This window comes from Seriola dumerili, unplaced genomic scaffold (genome assembly GCF_002260705.1).
Source record: "Seriola dumerili isolate Sdu_G_001 unplaced genomic scaffold, Sdu_1.0 BDQW01000035.1, whole genome shotgun sequence".
NCBI classification, from domain to species: Eukaryota; Metazoa; Chordata; class Actinopteri; order Carangiformes; family Carangidae; genus Seriola; species Seriola dumerili.
This window is the reverse complement of record NW_019174290.1, coordinates 1,598,412-1,617,219: the sequence shown is the minus strand read 5'-3', so window position 1 is coordinate 1,617,219 and position 18,808 is coordinate 1,598,412. Positions and strand designations below refer to the sequence as shown.

The following is an 18,808-nucleotide window of genomic DNA, read 5'->3' as shown; positions in this document are numbered from 1 at the left end:
AAACCATATAGACCAAGGGAAAACATGTTATAACGTGTTTTAAAATGACTTCTGCAAAGCGAAGGTGACGTCACCGAACTCAGTGTTAACAGTGACAGCGGGTTGTCAATGTCGGTAAGTCACGGTCACTAAACGATCCCGTTATTACAGTGAATTGTCGTGTCTGGACGTGCTGTTAAAGAGCAGAGCAGCGGACGTGTGTGTCGTGTTTGTTCATATTAAGTTTGGTTCAATGTTAGTCGGCTAGTTTTCAGCTCTAGTTCATTTCATTATTGATGACGGGAGTCAAAACATCTGTTGGAATGATTCTGTCTCCGTGTCAGAATAAAGAACATCACTGAGAGCTGAGAACCATCGTGACATGTGCACCTGCACAATGACACCAAACTGAGTATTAGTTTCTATTCTATTGTTATTTAATGTAAAACGGTTCAGCAGACTATTACAACTAAGCTGAGGGAATAATGTATTTTCAGATATCTGTGATCATCTAATCAGAGTGCTGTTTCTTTTGTCTTTTTCTCTATACTCTACAATATGATATTGATATGATTTCTCTCTATTATGTTTTTTTTCTATCCAGGCAAGGTCTGGATCTTTGGGGACACCTACAACCTCTTGCAGCAATGATGGAGGCCCTGCACCACCTCCACCTGCAGTGTCCACACATGAAGATCTTCTCTTCCCAAACATAGACGCAGTGTTTTATATGATGATATAGTATTTTTTAATGTAACACTTGTGGCCATAACATTACTCAGTCTTATCAGCTATGCTCTTCCTTGTTCCCTACACCCTCACTGTTGTATTACACTCTCTGCCCTGTGTCAGACATACAATCGCATGACTTTTGGACTCCACTGTAGCTGTAACAAATTGTCAATAGTTTAAAACATGAAGAGTCCATATTTCATAGTCCTCAGCCATTATAGTTAATATCAGTGTGCTTTTCCAACAGCATCACTTATTTAGAGGGAGATTGTTACTGGAGAAAATAAATATTAACTGTCTCACACATTAGGACTCATGATGAATAATGATTATACTTGTTACTAAAAATTCTGTTGCACTGTTGATTCAACTACTACTTTTTATTAAGCAAACTTACACATTACAGTGAAATTCAGCTTTAACTTCACCCACAACTGTATGATTTTAAATAGTTAGTTGATTATAAATTGTACACTACAGTATTTAATTAATCCATTTATTACATTCTTTTGTACATTTCCAGTGTTGTAAATTGTTTAAATTAATGTAGTTTATAATGTCCAATAAAGTTATTTATGAAGTTCTTGCTTTAACTTAGTTGATGGTTTTTATAGAGCACATCTGGTATGAATTTTCACAATAGTAACATGTACAGCATTGTGTGACTACTTCTTTGTTAGTTTTAATCAACAACATAAATACTAGAAATATTTAAATGTTGCTGTCCGACAACACTGACAATGAAGGATCAAAAAACTTGCTGATGTTAATCGGTAAATACTTTCACCTGTGGAGGTGGTGACAGTGCTAGAGATGATCCATCACTTAATCACAGTTTAATATTTATAAATTCTGTTCTTAAAAGTGTTGCTACCATCCCCTGTCAACAAAAGCAGAAATGAAGTTGTAGGTAAGAAACTGAACCTGTAAATACTGAAGACAGAGAATAATAAACAAACTCATCAGCATTTGGTCTGTCATTTCATCAGAGGAAGCTGAACTGTGAGTGGTTTTCTACCATCATCATCATCATCATCATCACAGCACATTAGAGAACTAAGGATGTCCATGAAGTCTCCCTTCTCCACAACCAGATGAATGGAAACAAATGGGCTGCTCTGTACAAGAGGTCCTCCTTCTGTTGGCACAGATCACTCAGTTTTCACAGTGTGGAAACCTTTCAAATGACAATAAAAGACAAACACTTGAGTTAAGATGCGGTGGATCACAGTCAATCACAAATATCTATCAGCTGTCAGGATAGGTGCATGAATGTCTGCTTCAGTTGAGGACTGGTTTGAGTTTTAAATGAACAATCTTCTATATGACAAATATTTGTCTACACATTTTGTATACGTCACGTTATCTTAACTTGAACTATAACGATGTCTTGATGGACAATATATTAAAACATTAACGCTACGCATTACACTAAAGCAGATCACTTAAACTGGGTCACATGTGGAGAAACACAAACCAAACGTCGTTTGATCGATTAAATTCATCTTTTTATTGGGCTTTGAATGAACCCAGGTTGACACAGGTTATCAGCCCAGCGGGACCAGGTACCGTTAGCATAGCAATCGCTAAGTTATCAGCTAACGCTAGCACTAGCTGGCTAGCTTGGTTAGCAAGGTGCATCTTCACCTGAACTGGGATATAAACAGGGATGCTAATTTTGGCGAGCAAAAAATAGGCTTAAAACAAAATGTACTTACCGGAAAAACTGAACCGCTGACTCCTCTGTGTGTCTTTTAGAACAACTGAACGCCGAACAAGATATTTTCAGCCAAACAACATGTTGGAGCTAACTTTGATGAACCGAAAACACAATGACAAGTCAAATATCCGACACATCGCTCTGACCTCATATCCGGTGTTGTGCCAAAAAGTGACTGCCTGCCAAAAAGTAATTTCCTTCCGCGGGAGCGCGCGCAGCCTGTTAAAGTTGAAAAGCGCAGTTTCTATGGATCTACAGCTGCTTTCATCCGGATCAAACAGCCGTTACGAACAAATACACTAACTCTATGTCCGAGCTAATAGTGATGCTATGTATGTGTGAGACGATAACGTTTATTTCAACAGAATTTGTGGCCATTAACGTGCTTGCTGTTTGTAGTGTAATCAGGCATGATATTAACGTGATTACAGTCAATAATGTTATTGTTATGTTTGTGTGTTTGTTATGTCTGATATCCTTGTTAAATACACTGTAATTAACATGATGTATGTCTGACTTATGTATGCAATGAAGACATTTGGGACTGAAAGGGTTTTCTGCCTCAAAATGACTTCAAATCACTCACCACAATTATGATTTGAAGATTATACCATAACCAGTACTTTTCACTAGTTCATGATTTTAGTTTGTTTTGCTGCACGTTGTAGCGTGCTGTAGCTTGATATTGTTTTTGGTCCTATAATCTCAAATGTCCTGACAGACTGACTAACTGATCATTATTACACCATTGTTCAGCCAAATGCAAAGACTCTGAGTTGGAGTTTCCCCATTGGCCGATGCTCTTTCAAAATGAATTGGTGCCAACAGTTTGTCTCTAGATTTAGACTTTTTTCAAACAAGACTGTGTATGAACCTGGAACTTGGCAGGACCATGTGTGGTATGAAATGTGGCCTTAGGGCACACCTCTTACTACAGGTAGTCACCTTGCCATTCTGGTTTCCCGGGTACTCAGGAGCTACAGGGAAGGGGAGTGGCACTTCTAGTTCACTGAGCCTTGCTGCCATTAAGGCAAATACACTACTTTAAACAACAATATGCTTACTGCAGCACAGTAATAAAAGCCCTGTTAAGAAATAAAGGGTTTATGTTCACTGAGCCTTGCTGCCATTAAGGCAAATACACTACTTTAAACAACAATATGCTTACTGCAGCACATTAATAAAAGCCCTGTTAAGAAATAAAGGGTTTATGTTCACTGAAACGCTAGAGGACTTTTAATTTGTAATTTGTAATGCAGTAACTTTAACACGGCAAATGGGAGGGACTGAACGTGGCTTCACAGTAAAGCACTGGTATAATCATATCAAACAGAGGGAGTTAGAAATGAAGACTTGCCTCTAAAGACGCGTTACCTTCTGCAGGTGAGGTAAACAAAGGCCCCGGTTACTTTCTGAGGAAATACACTAGTTGAAAACTGATGTGGGTTCCACTTCTGACTTCTCTGACTTCTGACTTTCTCTCTGAGAGATCATTTCATACAGCTGAAGTCACAGCACAGTCTTTGTCTTATGTGTTTGGTGATTTTCAACAACCGCTTCATTGCTTTATTGGAAACTCTGCTGTATTAAAATACTGTATGTGAGCAGAGTGTGTGTGTGTGTGAGTCAGTGTGTGTGTGTGTGTGAGTCAGTGTGTGTGTGTGTGTGTGTATGTGTGTGTGTGTGTGTGTAGAGCTCTGGCGGTGGAGGCTGGTCTCGCAGCTCTCTCTGCTCACAGAGTCCACACAGCTCTGCAACGCAACGCTTCAGCCAAATGTAATTTACCCTCAGCTGGACTCTAACGAGGGTTTTCCGATGAAACATCACCAAAGACTTGACAGATAGAGGTAAGTTTAGCCTTTTTTTTTGTTAATCTTTCTAAAAATGTGATGGCTGCCTGGCTCTGCTGTCTTCTGTATACCGTGCTCAGAGTATTTTCATTTTACTGTCCACTTATAATACAGCATATTGATACTGTGATGTTTGTGCTTTGATTTAAATAAAACACACTCTTTCCTTGGACAAAGTACACTCAAAATGTGGTTTTAATACCGATGTGCAGTGTGCAGAAAATGTAGGAAACAGACAAAATTCACAAAAGTTATTTTATAGTCATAATATAAAAATATACACAAAACATATAAAGTGCATGGCATGTAAGCAGGGGTTCCCTAAACTATCATGACTATACTGTCCAGACTAAAGACAGTAAAGTGTCATAGCTGTAGTTCATAGGGGACATTTCCACCGCTGCACAAACCAGGTGTAGTACTGTGATGACCAGCAACACCTGAACACGAGCAGCTGCAGCTGCAGAGTCCTTCATCAAACACAGAGGTTGTTTTTATGACAGGACACAGCTGTTGTTCTTCTTCAGTGGTGGCCTCTTCTTGGCTGCAGGGCTGGGCACCGTGTCTCTCCGCCTGCACAACGCAGGACTCAGCCGGTGCGGCAGGTCCACCTGTTGCAGCAGCGCGCGGAAAACTCCAACCGTGTTTCCACCTGTGCGCGCGGACGCCTCCACGAAGTTGGCGTCCCATTCGCCCTCCACTGTAGCCATGACATCACCCGCCAGCAGCACGCGACCTTCGGTCTCGGTGAGATCTCCTTTGCTGCCAACTACTGTGATGGGCGCACGCTTACCGCCCCTCAGCTCCAGAATCTCGTCTCGGAGCCGCCGCACCTCCTCGAAGGACCCCGGGTCGTCCACAGCGTACACCAGGGCGAAAGCGTCACTGTGTCGGATGGAGAGCTCCCGCATGGCCGGGAACGAGTAGCTGCCGCTCGTGTCCAGGATCTCCAGATGCATCTTCCCGGACCCAGCGGTGTCGTACTCCAGGACGTGAAGCTCCTCCACTGTGCGCGTGTACTTGAGCTCAAAGCGGTTGTGGAGGAAACGGCGGATGAGCGCGCTCTTCCCGACCCCCGCCGCTCCGAGGAGCACCAATCGCACCGTGTTGGGACGTCCTGACATAGACATGCTGACCTGATGCATGTGCCCCAGAGCGTACAGCTGTTTCCACCGAGAATATGCGACCACTGGCGTGGAACGGACTCGTGTGCTCTCCGCTGATGCCACAGGCTCTGGTCTCCCCTCTACAAGCATTTATAGGCTGGCCGCCACTGCTCTCCACCAATAAGATCCTTCCCTCTGTCCCTCTCTCTAGCATGATGTTAAGCACGATTCAAAACAGCAGGTCAAGTTATTGACTCTGTAGTTTAAGACCAGCAGCCCAGTGATATTTGGCTGCATGGAAACATAAACGAATTTAATGTCGTTTTACTGCATGTCAACAGTCATATAGTCATATTAGAGGGGGACACTTTCCAGGGCCACGTAAATCATGGCACTTCAGCCACTACCAGCTCATTCAGAAACTTGGAAACCATTGGGACAAGCAAACAGCCATATTAACTTGTTTATAAATGTGCTTAAGAGATTAGACATTTATTCATTTATAAAATCTTTCATTTAGAGATCTGACCAAGTAGACAGCATAACATTTGTACAACATAAATACAAAATGTCAAAACATGAATGTAATGGATTACGAAGTACACTATTTGCAGATACACACTTATTAAGTCCACCACCATTGAAATGATTAGTGGCTTACTATCATTTTCAGCCATGGTGAACAATTATATAATCAGATCTCAACATGTGTCACCATTCAAACTCACCATCACCAGTAAGCTGATCTAAAATGCTATAGCTATACTTGGTGTGTCCATTCCTTTGTTTTGCATTTTTTGGTCCATTTCCTTTATCGGTTTTGCTCTTGGTCCATTATCCCCACGTGGTTTTGTTATTGGGTTCCTAGGAACTCAAAGCCTGATGTCTGGCAGTCATAAAGCAATGGTCAGTCATGCACACACAACCAAGATACAGACACGTTCTATCATATTTACACCAGGTATGAGTCATGGAAGGTTTCTCGTTAATCCTCCCACAAAGATCCACTGTTTGACCCAAACACACATATTGTTGAGGCTATATAAACATGTACTGTAGACTTCCTGTTATTAAAAATGCTGGAATTGTGTTTGAGTATGGTGCAATTTTAGTTTTGATCTGAAATTTTTAATCATTCATGAGTAGATTTAATCTTTTGGATGCCAAATGATTACCAGCTGAGTGGACCACACCTATTTAGTGCACTTAGTGGTGTGGTTAAGTCATACAGACTGATAGCACAACAGATGTGAAGCAAGAGTGGGATTTCAAAGAACCAGTCAGATTTGTATAACGCTATCAATAGGATGTTAGACAACCTACAAATTTTCTCCTGAAGCGTGTCATTATTGTCACAGGATACAGAACAAAACTCTCCCTCTGTGTCTCTTGCTGACTCACACCGTCTGGCTGGGCATGGCTATCGGTGGGCAAACAGATACTGCGATAATTTGACAATGTGTGCGTACATTTTGGTGCATGCATCAGTTTGTTCTATCTCTTATCTCTACCCTTGAAGAAGGTCAGTGTTTCCTGTTTAATATAAGGCAGCAAATAAGACAGGAGCAAATTAAACAAAACAAGAACAAATCTGCTGACAAACTCCCCTGAGCCGCTGTTTGCAACAGCACTTTCATTGGATCCAGCTGTAACGAACCTGTCCACTGTTTATGGGATTTTAAAGTAGGCCAATAATTTGGCAAAATTTGCAGTATTTTGGCACAACAATCAGTTGTCACAACAATCTGTTTCTCTGTAGGAAATATCTAAACAATATTGTCAGGAGTGGTAATAAACTATTGAATGTGCACTGCATAGTCAAAAGTATGTGGACACCCGAACATCAATCACATATGCCATTTTTGAACATCTCATTATTCCAAGACTAAGGGCATTAATGTTGCTATAACAGCATCCACTAACCTCTGAGAAGGCTTTCAACAAGATTTTATAACCTGGCTGCAGGGACTTCAGAGCATTAGTGGCGTCGGTCACAGATGTTTGGTGAATAGGCCTGACTCACAGTTGGTGTTCCAGTTCATGGAAAAGATGTTGGATGAAGTCGAGTTCAGGGCTCAGGGCTCTGTGCAGGATAGTCAAGTTCTTCCACACCAAATTGGGGAAAAACATTTCTTTATGGACTATGTTTTGCCATATTGAAACAGAAAAACAAAGTTGCCAGTTCTGTGAAGTTAGAAGAAAACTTTTGTCTAAAATATCATTGTATGCTGTGGTATTATCATGACCATTTACTGGAGCTAACCCACACCATAAAAAAACAGAGGCATTCACATACTTTTAGCCTTGTAGTGTTCAAAAATCATCTTCACAGTATGTACACTAGATGGCAGCAGTAGACACATTAAAGCAACATTACATTGCAATGAGGTTAAATCAGTTAAGTAGTTCAGCTATACACTGGAAAATTACTGGTGCTAGAAATAAGAATAAGCTACAGTGCTGCAGTTCAAACAACAAGATACAATCCTGTAACTCAAATGAATGAAACTACACAGAAAATATGTTGACATGTCAGAGCAAGAATGCACAAGCATTAATAATAATCAATGATAACAGCAGAAAACAACTGTTTTGTATGTTAAGATATAATAACGGCGTCCTGAGCAGAGAAAGAAGTATGGTCTGGCAGCGCGTGCATGTTAGTACATGTGCGTGTCTCTGTTAGTACATGTGCGTGTCCCCTGTTCCTCCCCACATGTGTAAAGACACAAGGACCACCCATCGTTGAGATGGCTCAGGTGAAAGCAACCTTCCAAAATTTCCCTCCACCAAAGAAACCACAGCTTTAATCTAAAACGACCTCCTACAAAGAGAGAGATAAGACCAGAGCACAGGCGAACTGACCACGGGGACTAGTGGCTCAAACTTTGGTCGGCCGGTGGCCCGTCAAAACATCCATACAGTTCTTCAAGTTTTTACTATCTTACCGTCAGTGTGATTGGTCCGAGCAGATAGGTCTATAGCTGAATTATTTCTTTCCCAGTCCGACCGCGGAGTAAACACTGGCTTTACTTTACCAAGATGGATAGCCCTGTGAGCTCCAGCCTGACTGAGAACCTGCTTTTCATCTCCTAGATGTGTAAGTAACTTTATTACTACATAATGTTACGTGTCTGTTTTCATTAGTGACGGTTACAGTTGGCCATGGTAACAGTTAGCTAACTTGCTGTTGCTGATGCTATGGATGTGTCCCGCAAATGTTGCTATCGCTAGCTAGCTTACTGCCAACATTGCTGTGTAGCATCTCACAGCAATGCTAGCGTGGGGCAAACGGTTGTGGCTGGATTTTTTTTTTGTTGGCTCTCATACAGGGTAACTATATTCTGTTGTGCCTCTTGTTGTGTGTTTAGTGGCCGCTTTCGTTGTGCTTTGTTTTGGGCTGAGATGCTGGTGGTCTAGTGGGACATCTAGTGGCAGGGGCGATGGTTAATGTCATGGCTTACTGGGACAGAATGCTATTATTAACGCCGGTTCTTTTCCTAATGTGACAAATCAAAATGTCTGCTGCCAGTCACAGAGCTAGCAAGATACACAAAACGCTCTGTTCTTGCTAGAGCTTCAGAGAGAGGCATGAGACACTATAGAAGTGTTCTTTGGTGCTTAAAACCACAAATGTATTTTCTCATATATATCAAAACTTCATATAAAACAGTGGGAAATATGGGAGCCCTTTCATACATAATGTGTTTGAGTACATAAGACCATGAGATGTGGTCTTTAACAGCAGTGAAGATGCATGAAGGATTCAGTTTTCCTTTATGGGTTCTAGGCTCTAGGGATGGCAATGTTGGTCACTCAGTTGGTCCACCACGTTGGTACAGATTGAAACATGGCTTGGCACTTGTCATGTTACATAACGTGTTACTTCATGCAACTGCAGCCTGGTGGCACTTGCAGCACTTATTCTCATAGGCTTCTCCTTCATTTACTGTGGCTGGATTGTATTTCATTTGTATATCTCTTGGGAAAAAATCAGGTCCCAAATGAATAAATATAAATTTAAATATCATATATCAGCATGTTAGCGTTGTCATAGTGAACATGTTAGGATACTGAACCGCTGGGACAAAATACAGCCTCACAGAGCTGCTAGTGTGGCTGTAGAGTCTCTTTATTAAATGGTTAATTTAGCCTGCGAAGGAGACTTTTCTCAACTCATGAAGGAATATTTAATCTTTTAGTTTATCTGAAAAATTCAGTACCAGCCAAACTGTAGATTCATACATGGATTTCACTGAAAATCAACAATATCCTCCTGCAAGGAGAGTTTAAATAAGCTCTTTTCTTCCTGTTTAAGTGCTGTCACAGACTCATAACCCTGACTGACTCAGGTTTCTCCTCTCTTCTGTCCTACTTCTCATGGTCAGCAAAACCCTTTTTTTTTTTTTTTTTTTTTTACTGGACATCTTCTCTTTTTATATTCCACCTCATTCATTTCCAGCTCTGTCTCTCCCCTGCTTATTATTCTCTCCTTCTTCCACTCAAGAGCCATATTAGCTTTTGGCAACAGACAGATTTGGCAACAGCCTGCCATGTGTTTTCTCTTACAGATGATTTTGCACACACAACACACAAACACAGACTGGCTGAAAAGACGTGAGAATGGGCGTATTATTGTATTAGTGTGAGCACAGAAGGAGCTTCAATTCGTTTAGGGACTATCACATGTCTGTGATATCTTGTGATTTTCATTTACTAAGCCTTCTTTCACTCACTCAGTGTCTTAAGGGTCAAAGAAACTGTTTCTTTAGTTGTGTGACTGCTTGACTTAGAGTATTACAAGGTTTATTGAGATTATTGATCTATATGTGTCTGTCTGTTACATCTCCGAACATTCATCCTCCTCAAGCCCAGTCCCTGCCATTACCTGTTACCATGGCAACATGCAGAGATCCTGTAGTGGAGGATGAGGGATGTCTGTTGGTCTGTTCCTGTCTGTGTCTGTATCAGAACACACATTTAAAGTTAAGCACACAGTAGAGTGACTGAGTAATTTTCCAAAGAGGAGAAGAGCTGAGTTTTCTCTGCAGAAGGACAGAGAATGTAGAGTAGGTTACCTCCCTCTGCCCTTGTCTTCCTTTCTCCTGTACAGTTTTGGCTCAGTGAAATCTCAAGGGGACATGATTCAGGTGAATTCCTTCCTTCACCCACACACAACAGCATTTGCAGAAATCATGACAGTGGATTTTTTTTCTTAGCATAACAAAATGGTTGCCGCATTGGAATAACTATGACAATTTGCTAAATTGAATCCATGACATGGTCATTACCTCTTCAATTTCAAAGGGAAGGAAATTGACACCCAGTGCAGCAGTGTGGCTCATTTATGTGTTTTGACAGTCTCTGGACAACAATGGAGCTCTAGGGCACAAATGATGCTGATGGATTGCTATGGGATTTATTGGCGATAAGAAAAAGTTTTAGCCTTTAAACAATCATGATTATTTATTTATTACAGCTGAGGCTGATGGGAAAGGCATTAGCTTTGCAGGTATTTTGTCATAAACTAAAGTATTGGACAAATTAAAATTTTGGCCTGGTGATGGCGGCATCACCAAAGTTATTACAGGTCATGGGATCAGCAAAGTCAGTCGGCTTTGTCCTTTAGGGACCTTGATATCCGTACAAAGTTTTGTGTTGATCCAAATTTTATTTGTTGCGCTATAACAGTCTTGAATTAAGTTTAAAGATATTAACCTCTCAGATTTTTGCCATCACCCCAGTATATGGAGGTAAATTGAATTTTTGTCTGTGCTGCCCACAGCTTTGAAATGTTACATGTCTAGAAAGAGTGGCGCCCCATTAATTTGGATAATCCATGTAAAAATGGCAACAGTTTTCTTCTAAACTATTTCTCTCAGAGAGTTGATGGCAAAGTCTGTGGTGTTGTCTGGTGTATTACAGTTATGTGCACAGAGGTAAGAACAATCTGTTGATTGAAAAAAAGAGAGAGTAAAGGAGCAGGCCCACTGTTAAGAGGGAAAACTTTATTGGGGTTTTTTACTCAGTTCAGTTGAAATGTAAGAACATGAAAAAGAAAAGGCTGTAAAGACTGATGCTCTATGGAAGGCACAGCCACAATAATAGCCAGAGAGATGACTGACTCTATCATTGTGTTTATACACCAGCAGCAGCACCCAATCTAAGGCAGACAAGTCATCACAACAGACATGTGCTTTTAACTTTTTTCGAATAGACACTACATTATTGTGCAGATTTTGAGTCACTGACTATTCATAGTTGGAAATATTGTATCTATGATGGCATATTTGTATACAGTCTACTGCATTTATGTGCATTTAAGTGTGTAGTGTGCAGTAACTAGGCCCTATTCACAACCTCCCTTTCATTTCTTTATTTTTTTAACAGAAATGGTCTAAAAACGCTCCTTCAGTCAATCAGTATGTTTCAAAGCTCCTTTAACTCGTCCTCTCCTTTCATTTATTTCCTCCTGACATATACTGTAAATTTAAAACCTTAGGAGGACACAGAGAGGGCTGAGTGGATCTAGTCTTAAAGGAAAACCTTTGACCACTGACTACTTTCTGAAGATGAAGCAGTCTATGTACAGATTTTGTCTGCCTGCACATTTAAGACTAAGGAGGGAAAAAATGGAGAGTGTGCAGGCAAAAAACATGTGAGATCTGCCAGCCATGTCCCATTTTTCTTTTCGCAGCCTCAACACACTTTTGCATTCAAAGTTTCCATTGTTACTATGTTTTTGAAGCATTCAGTGACAATTAAAGCATTATTTACAGCAGAAACATGTTAACCAGTTACATCCCTTTATCTAATGTGCTTTATGGTTTATAGTTTAAAAGAGAACAGGAGATGAAAGCAGCGCAACAGAGCCAGCAGGACATTTAACAGGAGAAGGTTAGATATTGTGAATTATGAGTTATAGCATTGTACATATTCGTTATACCAGTAGTCACCACAGAGAGGCACGACTAACAACAGTAATCGTCCTGACATTTATCAGGTATATCTTGCGTAAGTTTGACTGGAACTGAAACATTTAATGTGCAACCACACTATGATTCATTCATTAAACACGTCAGAACAGCGAGCAATTTTAGATTCAAACCTCCAGTAAAAAGCCCAGTAAGAAGAGATAATGGTTAAGAAAGAAAAAATAATAAAAAATAAAACACCTGTAGTGCTTTGGTGCCATGACTTCCAGTTTATCAGCTTCAGTTTCAACCACACATCCATCCAGACAAATTCACAACTACACACACACGCAGGCGCACACACATATGCAAAAAAAAAAAAAACCCAAACAGCTACCTACAGTATCTATCAATAGTTTGAAGCATTGTGTCAGATATTGGTGAAGTCCGGCTGTGCTTTCTCAGTATTCCCAGAGGGTGGCGCTGTCCAGGGAGTCGACGGTGGCCTTTAGACCCCCAGCATGGTCTCCTTTAAGGTACTTCCCCCCCAGTGCACGAATAGCCATCTTGTTAAGGTCACAGAACTCAAACAGGAACTGGACAGGTGTGGCACTGCTGCATACCACCGCTGTGTCGTCTCCAACACACCAATACTTGCCCTGGGAATCTGCACAAACAACACACACTTAATGTAGCCCAACTCACACACTGTATTTATAAAGTTCGGTGATGTATGTTTATGTGTGTAGAATCACTTGTTAAAGCTCAGGGTGAGATGAAAATATCTTTTCACATAATCTTCATTTAAATGTTTCAGAATTTACAATAAAATTTGCTTATCAACATTACAATATCCCAATTTCATCATGGAAATGAAAGTTAATAGATAATATCGATTCATTGTTCAGGCCTTGTGCTGGTTGAAATGTTAACAGGACAGTAGCTGACCCATATATGTAGTAATGGTATTATTCCCATTAGATATTTTTAATATTGACTTTCTCTAAAGCAGAGTGGAGTCAAACAAGGCTGTGGTGAGCACTGTTTTAAAAGCCCACAGCAAACATCACTACATTTAATTTTATGTATGGTCATAAAATCAAAACACCACAGGATTATATATACACAGGATAATGTAATTTGATGTAGTTTCTTGCATTAAACTAGAATTAATTGGCACCAACCATTCAAGTTGCAGGAACTACGGTCACAATCTCCCCTTCTGTTCCTGAGTTACAGCATTGAATAATGTACAGAGGTATTTCAGCAGAACATCATGATGTCACAGTCAAGTTGACCTTTGACCATTTGGATATAAAATGTTATAATTCTAGTAGGCCTACTTGTTTTCTCGGTACTTGGTGAATTTGATGTTTTGTAACTGCAATTGTGGCTGTATGCCACTACAACAATGTACCACCTCCACCTAATTTTCGGCCAGGAAAAACTCTGCTGTTGCATTGTTTCTTACTTTTCTACAATCAAAAACAGCCAAAAGCCATCAGGTTGATAAAGATATAGTTTATACACATTGGGCTTTACTCTAAGCCTTTAGGCCAGCAGTCATGTGAACTCCATGACTTGCAGTAAAACATGTAAGGATACCACATCAGTTCTGTAATATAATTTCTTTTGTATTTATTAAACAATTGCACACCTTTAAGGGAGTAAGCGCCGTTGTGGAACTCCAGCTGGAAAACATCATAGGATGCTCGGTTAGAGTCCAGGGTCGCCATTCCAGCTTTACGAGCCCCGATGAAACCATGCTCACCGCGAAGGACGATGATTGGGCGGTTGATCAGCTTCATCAGGAACTGTTCAGCCTCCCCTGAACAGACAGACTGATTAGGGTCGTGTAAAACTGATCTGGGTTTTGTTTCTCTAGTCAAGAAGAAGCTCTGACACTTGACCTAAAAACAAAATCCTGATTTTGCATCAAATTAAAGTGAAATTAACAATGTTACAATGCTCTCAAAAAGTATATGCTCATGAAAACTCCTTGGTTACATCATTGAGAGCACTTGTTATCCACTCTTGCCCCTTGTTAGTGATTTCTCATCAGTTCAGAAACTGACCTGCGTTGTCAACAGTAGCAGCCAGCTGCCCGTTCTTCTTGGCGATCACATACTTGCCGTTAGCCGCACGCACACACACACGACCGTCACGCCACTCCAGTTCAAAGTAGCTGTTGGCTGATCTGTGACACACACATTAACAAACTCAATGTACAGACTGTGAGGGATTGTTGTGTGTGAACTAAAACGGGATATACAACGTGCGTGTGTTTACTTGGTGGAGGCAGTGCACTGCAGTCCTCCACTTGCTGTCAGGGTCCAGTATTTTCCAGCAGCGGTTCTGAAGGCACACTTCCTGTCCTCACGACTCATCTCCATCTGGAAGACTTCCTGGTCCCCTTCCTCGTCCTGATTGGCTGACAGGTCCATGCCTAGAAAAGTGGGGCAGTCTGCTGTCAGCTTTCATTTGTCTCTGGAGGTTTTCCATCTGAAACTCCGCTACCCTCTAATTCATGAAGTCTCTCAGATAGACTCTTAAAGGGACAGGACACCTAAACTTTCTGTGCCTGGCGGGTAGGGGTGTGGCCACACGGATTTGTTGTATTATCCCACCCACACGGGATGTGCCAAGGTGAGAGGAACAAAAGAGCATGGTGATAATAGCAGACTAAGCAGCAAGGAAGCAAATCTACCCAAATGAGAAAATATGAGAGTTGCACTCATTAGTCAAAAAGGCTGTGGCTGAATTGCATTCTGGTCTAATAAGGATACTGTGGAGAAATGCTTCTTCTATGGTGATTTTCCAAAGCTTCACACTTGAGACTCAAACACACATAACTTAAGTCCCCCGTGTTAGCAAATAGTTGCCTATTTACACATCTAGCAGACACGGAGCAACATCGGCGTTTGTTTGGAGTTTCGTTTCTGGCCACCTGAGGAGTCTTAAGTCCAATAATCACTCTCCTCACCAGGTAGTTGCTACCTTTGTCTGTCTGTACATAGGGTTTATAGAGCGTTTTTTTGCTGACAGGAGCTGGTGCTGATGCTGAAAATTAAGTTGCTGAGAGCAGTGAGAACTGAGAATGAACCAAAACAGTAAAGTTGAGGACCGCAAAGCCAAAACAATGAGCTTAAAGACACAAAAACCACCTGAAGAGCTGAGGGGAACTGCAGTGAGAATTCTGTGTCTCTGTTTGTCACTATGAGCGGCCACTTTTAGATTACAAGTACACATACAAGCAATTATATAAATATAGTTATAGTTATATAATTATGCAAATTAGTGCAGCATTAAAATGAAAACATTCAAATCATACACCTGAAAGACTTTGATCTGAACCTGCTATTTGCTTATAAAGACTTTCCTTCAAGGACATGAGACTTGACATGAGGCTTTATTTTATTCCTCTTGAATGACTTAAAACAGCTGTGAATTTCTTCACAATAGAGTTAAGAAAAAAACATCTTACTACTCAATAAAGGACTGACACCAAAACCTAATTTTAACCATCAATCCTCTGGCTGACAAAATGCCCATACATGCCGACACTGAGCCTACTGTCCCATTCGGATTTACTGGACTAAATGTTAAAAGCGCATATGGTCCTTTTTAGAAAGAAATAAAAATTGTGAAGGTTCAACATACACCATCTCTTTGCCCTAATGGATGTGTTAGCCCTCAGTCTACCATTATGACCACTTCAATGAAAGTGACCAGGTCACAAGTCAGCGCCCTTATTCAAACAAAGATTATCTTCCGTCTTCCACAGTCCATCTCCCCTGGAATGCACACACACACACACACACACACACACACACACACACACACACACACACACACACACACACCATTTCATACATTAAAGTATATTAGTACATTGACTACATGGATGAACTACTGTCAGTGATCACTCCCATGCACATGGCATCACAAAATGAGACTGAGTGGCAACAAGACAAAGAGGTTTCATGTGGCATCAATTCCCACATTCAGCAGAACTGTCTGAGTCACACCTCCCTCTTTTGTGGCCTGTTTTCTCTGCTTCTCCTCCATTTTATCCCTTTTGTCTCTTTAACAAATCCCTCCTCGTTTTCTGTCTTACTCTCAGTCTATTCTGAGGTAAAGAATGATGGATAACTGTAGACTGAAGCTGACCCTGAACCAGCAGCCACAATGCAGGGGTAGAATTACTGCAGGAAAAATGTTAAGCTAGGCAGACACTGGCCAAAAGGAGGGAGGGAGAATGGGGAGGAGGGATGGGGGGAGAAAGTGAGAGCATGATAATGAAAAACACATGGTGTGAGGAAAATGAAGAAGCCTATAATCCCCCCCCTTTCTCACACACACACACACACACACACACACACACACACACACACACACACACACACACACACACACATATATACGCACACACACACACACACCAAAATCATGCAACAGCTGCTCGTGGTGTGTGCCCAGTTATGCAGTGACTTCATCAGTATGGTGAAATATGATTTTTTTTCTCCCCCCCCCCCTCTGTGGCTCTGTGTGGCTGCAGAGCCTCACCTTGCCTCGTGGAGACGTTTCTCTCGTTGCCTGCAGTCAGCACGACCTGCGCGTGGCTGCGCTCCAGGCCAAACAGTTCATCCTTCCCGACCCGGGTGCTCTTCCCAGACTTCATTGTGCCGGTGGGACCCACGGGGGCCAGGTAGCGCCCGTTGCAGTCGCGGAATGCCACTTTTCCGGAGCGGAACTCCAGCATATAGCCGGTATCCTTGTCCGTTTTGGTGGACAGGCTGCCATCGTTGCGAAGGAAGCGATTATCGGAGGTCTCGAGGTGGTAGCGTTGATCACGGTAGACCAGTGTCACAAGCGAGTCGACCCCCCATGGGACATCCCGGTCTATTGAGACCTCCTGCGGGCCCCCTTGGACGCTCAGGTGGGCGAAGCGTTTGCGCGCAAAGCTGTACAAGTTGACCTGCGGATGCACAGCCAGGTGCACACTCCATCTCTCCGCCGGTGAGGCCGTTTGCGCAAAACACGTGATCCGGTCCTCGCTGCCGCCGAGGAACCGACCGTAAGGTTCGGACTGCAGCGACCACCGCCCGTCCTCGTGCGCGGTTATAACGAAGCGGCAGTCCCGGCCGCGCGTCTCGCTGTCCGCGGTAACGTTGCCGTCTTTGTCCGTGGCAAGGTAGCGGCCCAGGTGTGAGAGGAGAAAGACGGCGCTGCCGTCCTCCCCGGTCTGCTCCAGGGTCCAGGTCTGCTTCTTCTTCAGGCTGCTGGCCGAGGCGTTGATCTTGAAGCCGAAGGTCTCCGCCGTCAGATACTTCCCGATGCTGTTGATGAGTCCCAGTGGGATCTGCAGCAGGTCCCCGTCGGCGCCGTTTGCGGACATGATTGTCGTGTGTCCAGAAGAGGAAAGAGAAGAGATGCTGTGCTTGAGACGGACAGAGCGAAAAGGAGAGAGTGAATGTGGGGGCGTCTGAGGGAGGGACAGAGAGACAGAGGGAGAGAGAGCTGCTCTGTGCAGACTGATGATGAGTGTCCTCTGACTGAAAATCAAGACTGCCTCTCCAGAGCTGCAGGAGTTGCAGGACTGGGAGTTTTTTTTCTAACAGCAGTACACGCCCCAGATGCAGCCAGAGGAGCTGGAGGGAGATTACTGCAATTTTGGCAAACCACCCCACCCCCCAACCCCTGCAACCCCACTGTATACATACACACATACACAGTATATCGCATTGAGTGGGCTGTCATCCAAACCATTGCTAATAACTAATTTCCGTCACATCCATATTTCCCCCTACTTTCCCTCCCTCTAATTGAGATCTGCTCTCCCTCTGTTCCACATGGATAGATCCATTCAACAACTGACAGACCACTGTTTGTCTCCAGGGCCCTGTTTGTGTGTGTCTGTGTATGTGTGTGTTTGTGTATGTGTTGGCTATGAAACAGAAACTGATGATCAGTGGGGAACTATGAGGGCACATCTATCTGTGTGGCCAAAGGTATGCTCTGTCTGCTCATACTTTATTTACTTTTAGTTTGGGGCCTATTTTCATGGTTTGGGACAGGCCTGTTAGTTTCACAAGGGAAATGTTATTACAGTAGTATACACAATGATATTTTAGACAATAGCCTGCTTCAGACTGTAAGAACAGTTTGGGGAAGGTCCTTTCCTGTCCACAAAGCCTGACCCAAAAAGAAATAGTTTTGTGTGGAGGAACTTTTCGGGCCTTCACAGAGCCCTGACCTCAACAGCATCCAGCACTGTTTGGAATAATCAGAAGAGATGTACTCTACATTATCCTAACTATAAATGTTCCCTGCTGCAGGCAAGGCAGTGTGCCTTGTGTCTCTTTCTCTCTCCCCTCTCTGCCTTTAATTGCCCTGGTGACTTCTTGTCATGGTAACGTATATGTGCTGTAGGGTGAGAGGTTATATCTGGTATAACGTTCTCTCCCCAACCCCCTCTTTCTCTCTTTGTCTGACAGAAAAAACTCC

At 42.3% G+C, this 18,808-nt stretch overlaps 2 protein-coding genes across 2 annotated transcripts; both read right to left on the bottom strand.

Annotated features, from left to right (window-relative positions):
* Positions 1–4,775: 4,775 nt before the first annotated feature.
* Positions 4,776–5,411, bottom strand: LOC111216727 (GTP-binding protein Rhes-like). Its single transcript, XM_022738348.1, has one exon. It carries the CDS (start codon positions 5,409–5,411, stop codon positions 4,776–4,778), a length of 636 nt encoding a protein of 211 aa, XP_022594069.1.
* A 5,964-nt stretch (positions 5,412–11,375) lies between these two features.
* Positions 11,376–17,825, bottom strand: LOC111216637 (fascin-like). Its single transcript, XM_022738229.1, has 5 exons — positions 16,868–17,825; positions 14,591–14,747; positions 14,377–14,498; positions 13,959–14,129; positions 11,376–12,968 (listed from the first exon to the last, which is right to left on the bottom strand). Exons 1-5 carry the CDS (start codon positions 17,697–17,699, stop codon positions 12,763–12,765), a joined length of 1,488 nt encoding a protein of 495 aa, XP_022593950.1. The 5' UTR covers positions 17,700–17,825; the 3' UTR covers positions 11,376–12,762.
* Positions 17,826–18,808: the final 983 nt, after the last annotated feature.

Excerpts from the sequence above, each read along its gene's own strand:
- LOC111216727 (XM_022738348.1), bottom strand. The coding sequence starts at position 5,411 with ATGTCTATGTCAGGACGTCCCAACACGGTGCGATTGGTGCTCCTCGGA.
- LOC111216637 (XM_022738229.1), bottom strand. The coding sequence starts at position 17,699 with ATGTCCGCAAACGGCGCCGACGGGGACCTGCTGCAGATCCCACTGGGA. Across the intron at positions 14,130-14,376 it reads TGCTACTGTTGACAACGCAG|GGGAGGCTGAACAGTTCCTG; the intron begins GTCAGTTTCTGA and ends CTGTCTGTTCAG. Across the intron at positions 12,969-13,958 it reads CGGCGCTTACTCCCTTAAAG|ATTCCCAGGGCAAGTATTGG; the intron begins GTGTGCAATTGT and ends TTGTTTGTGCAG.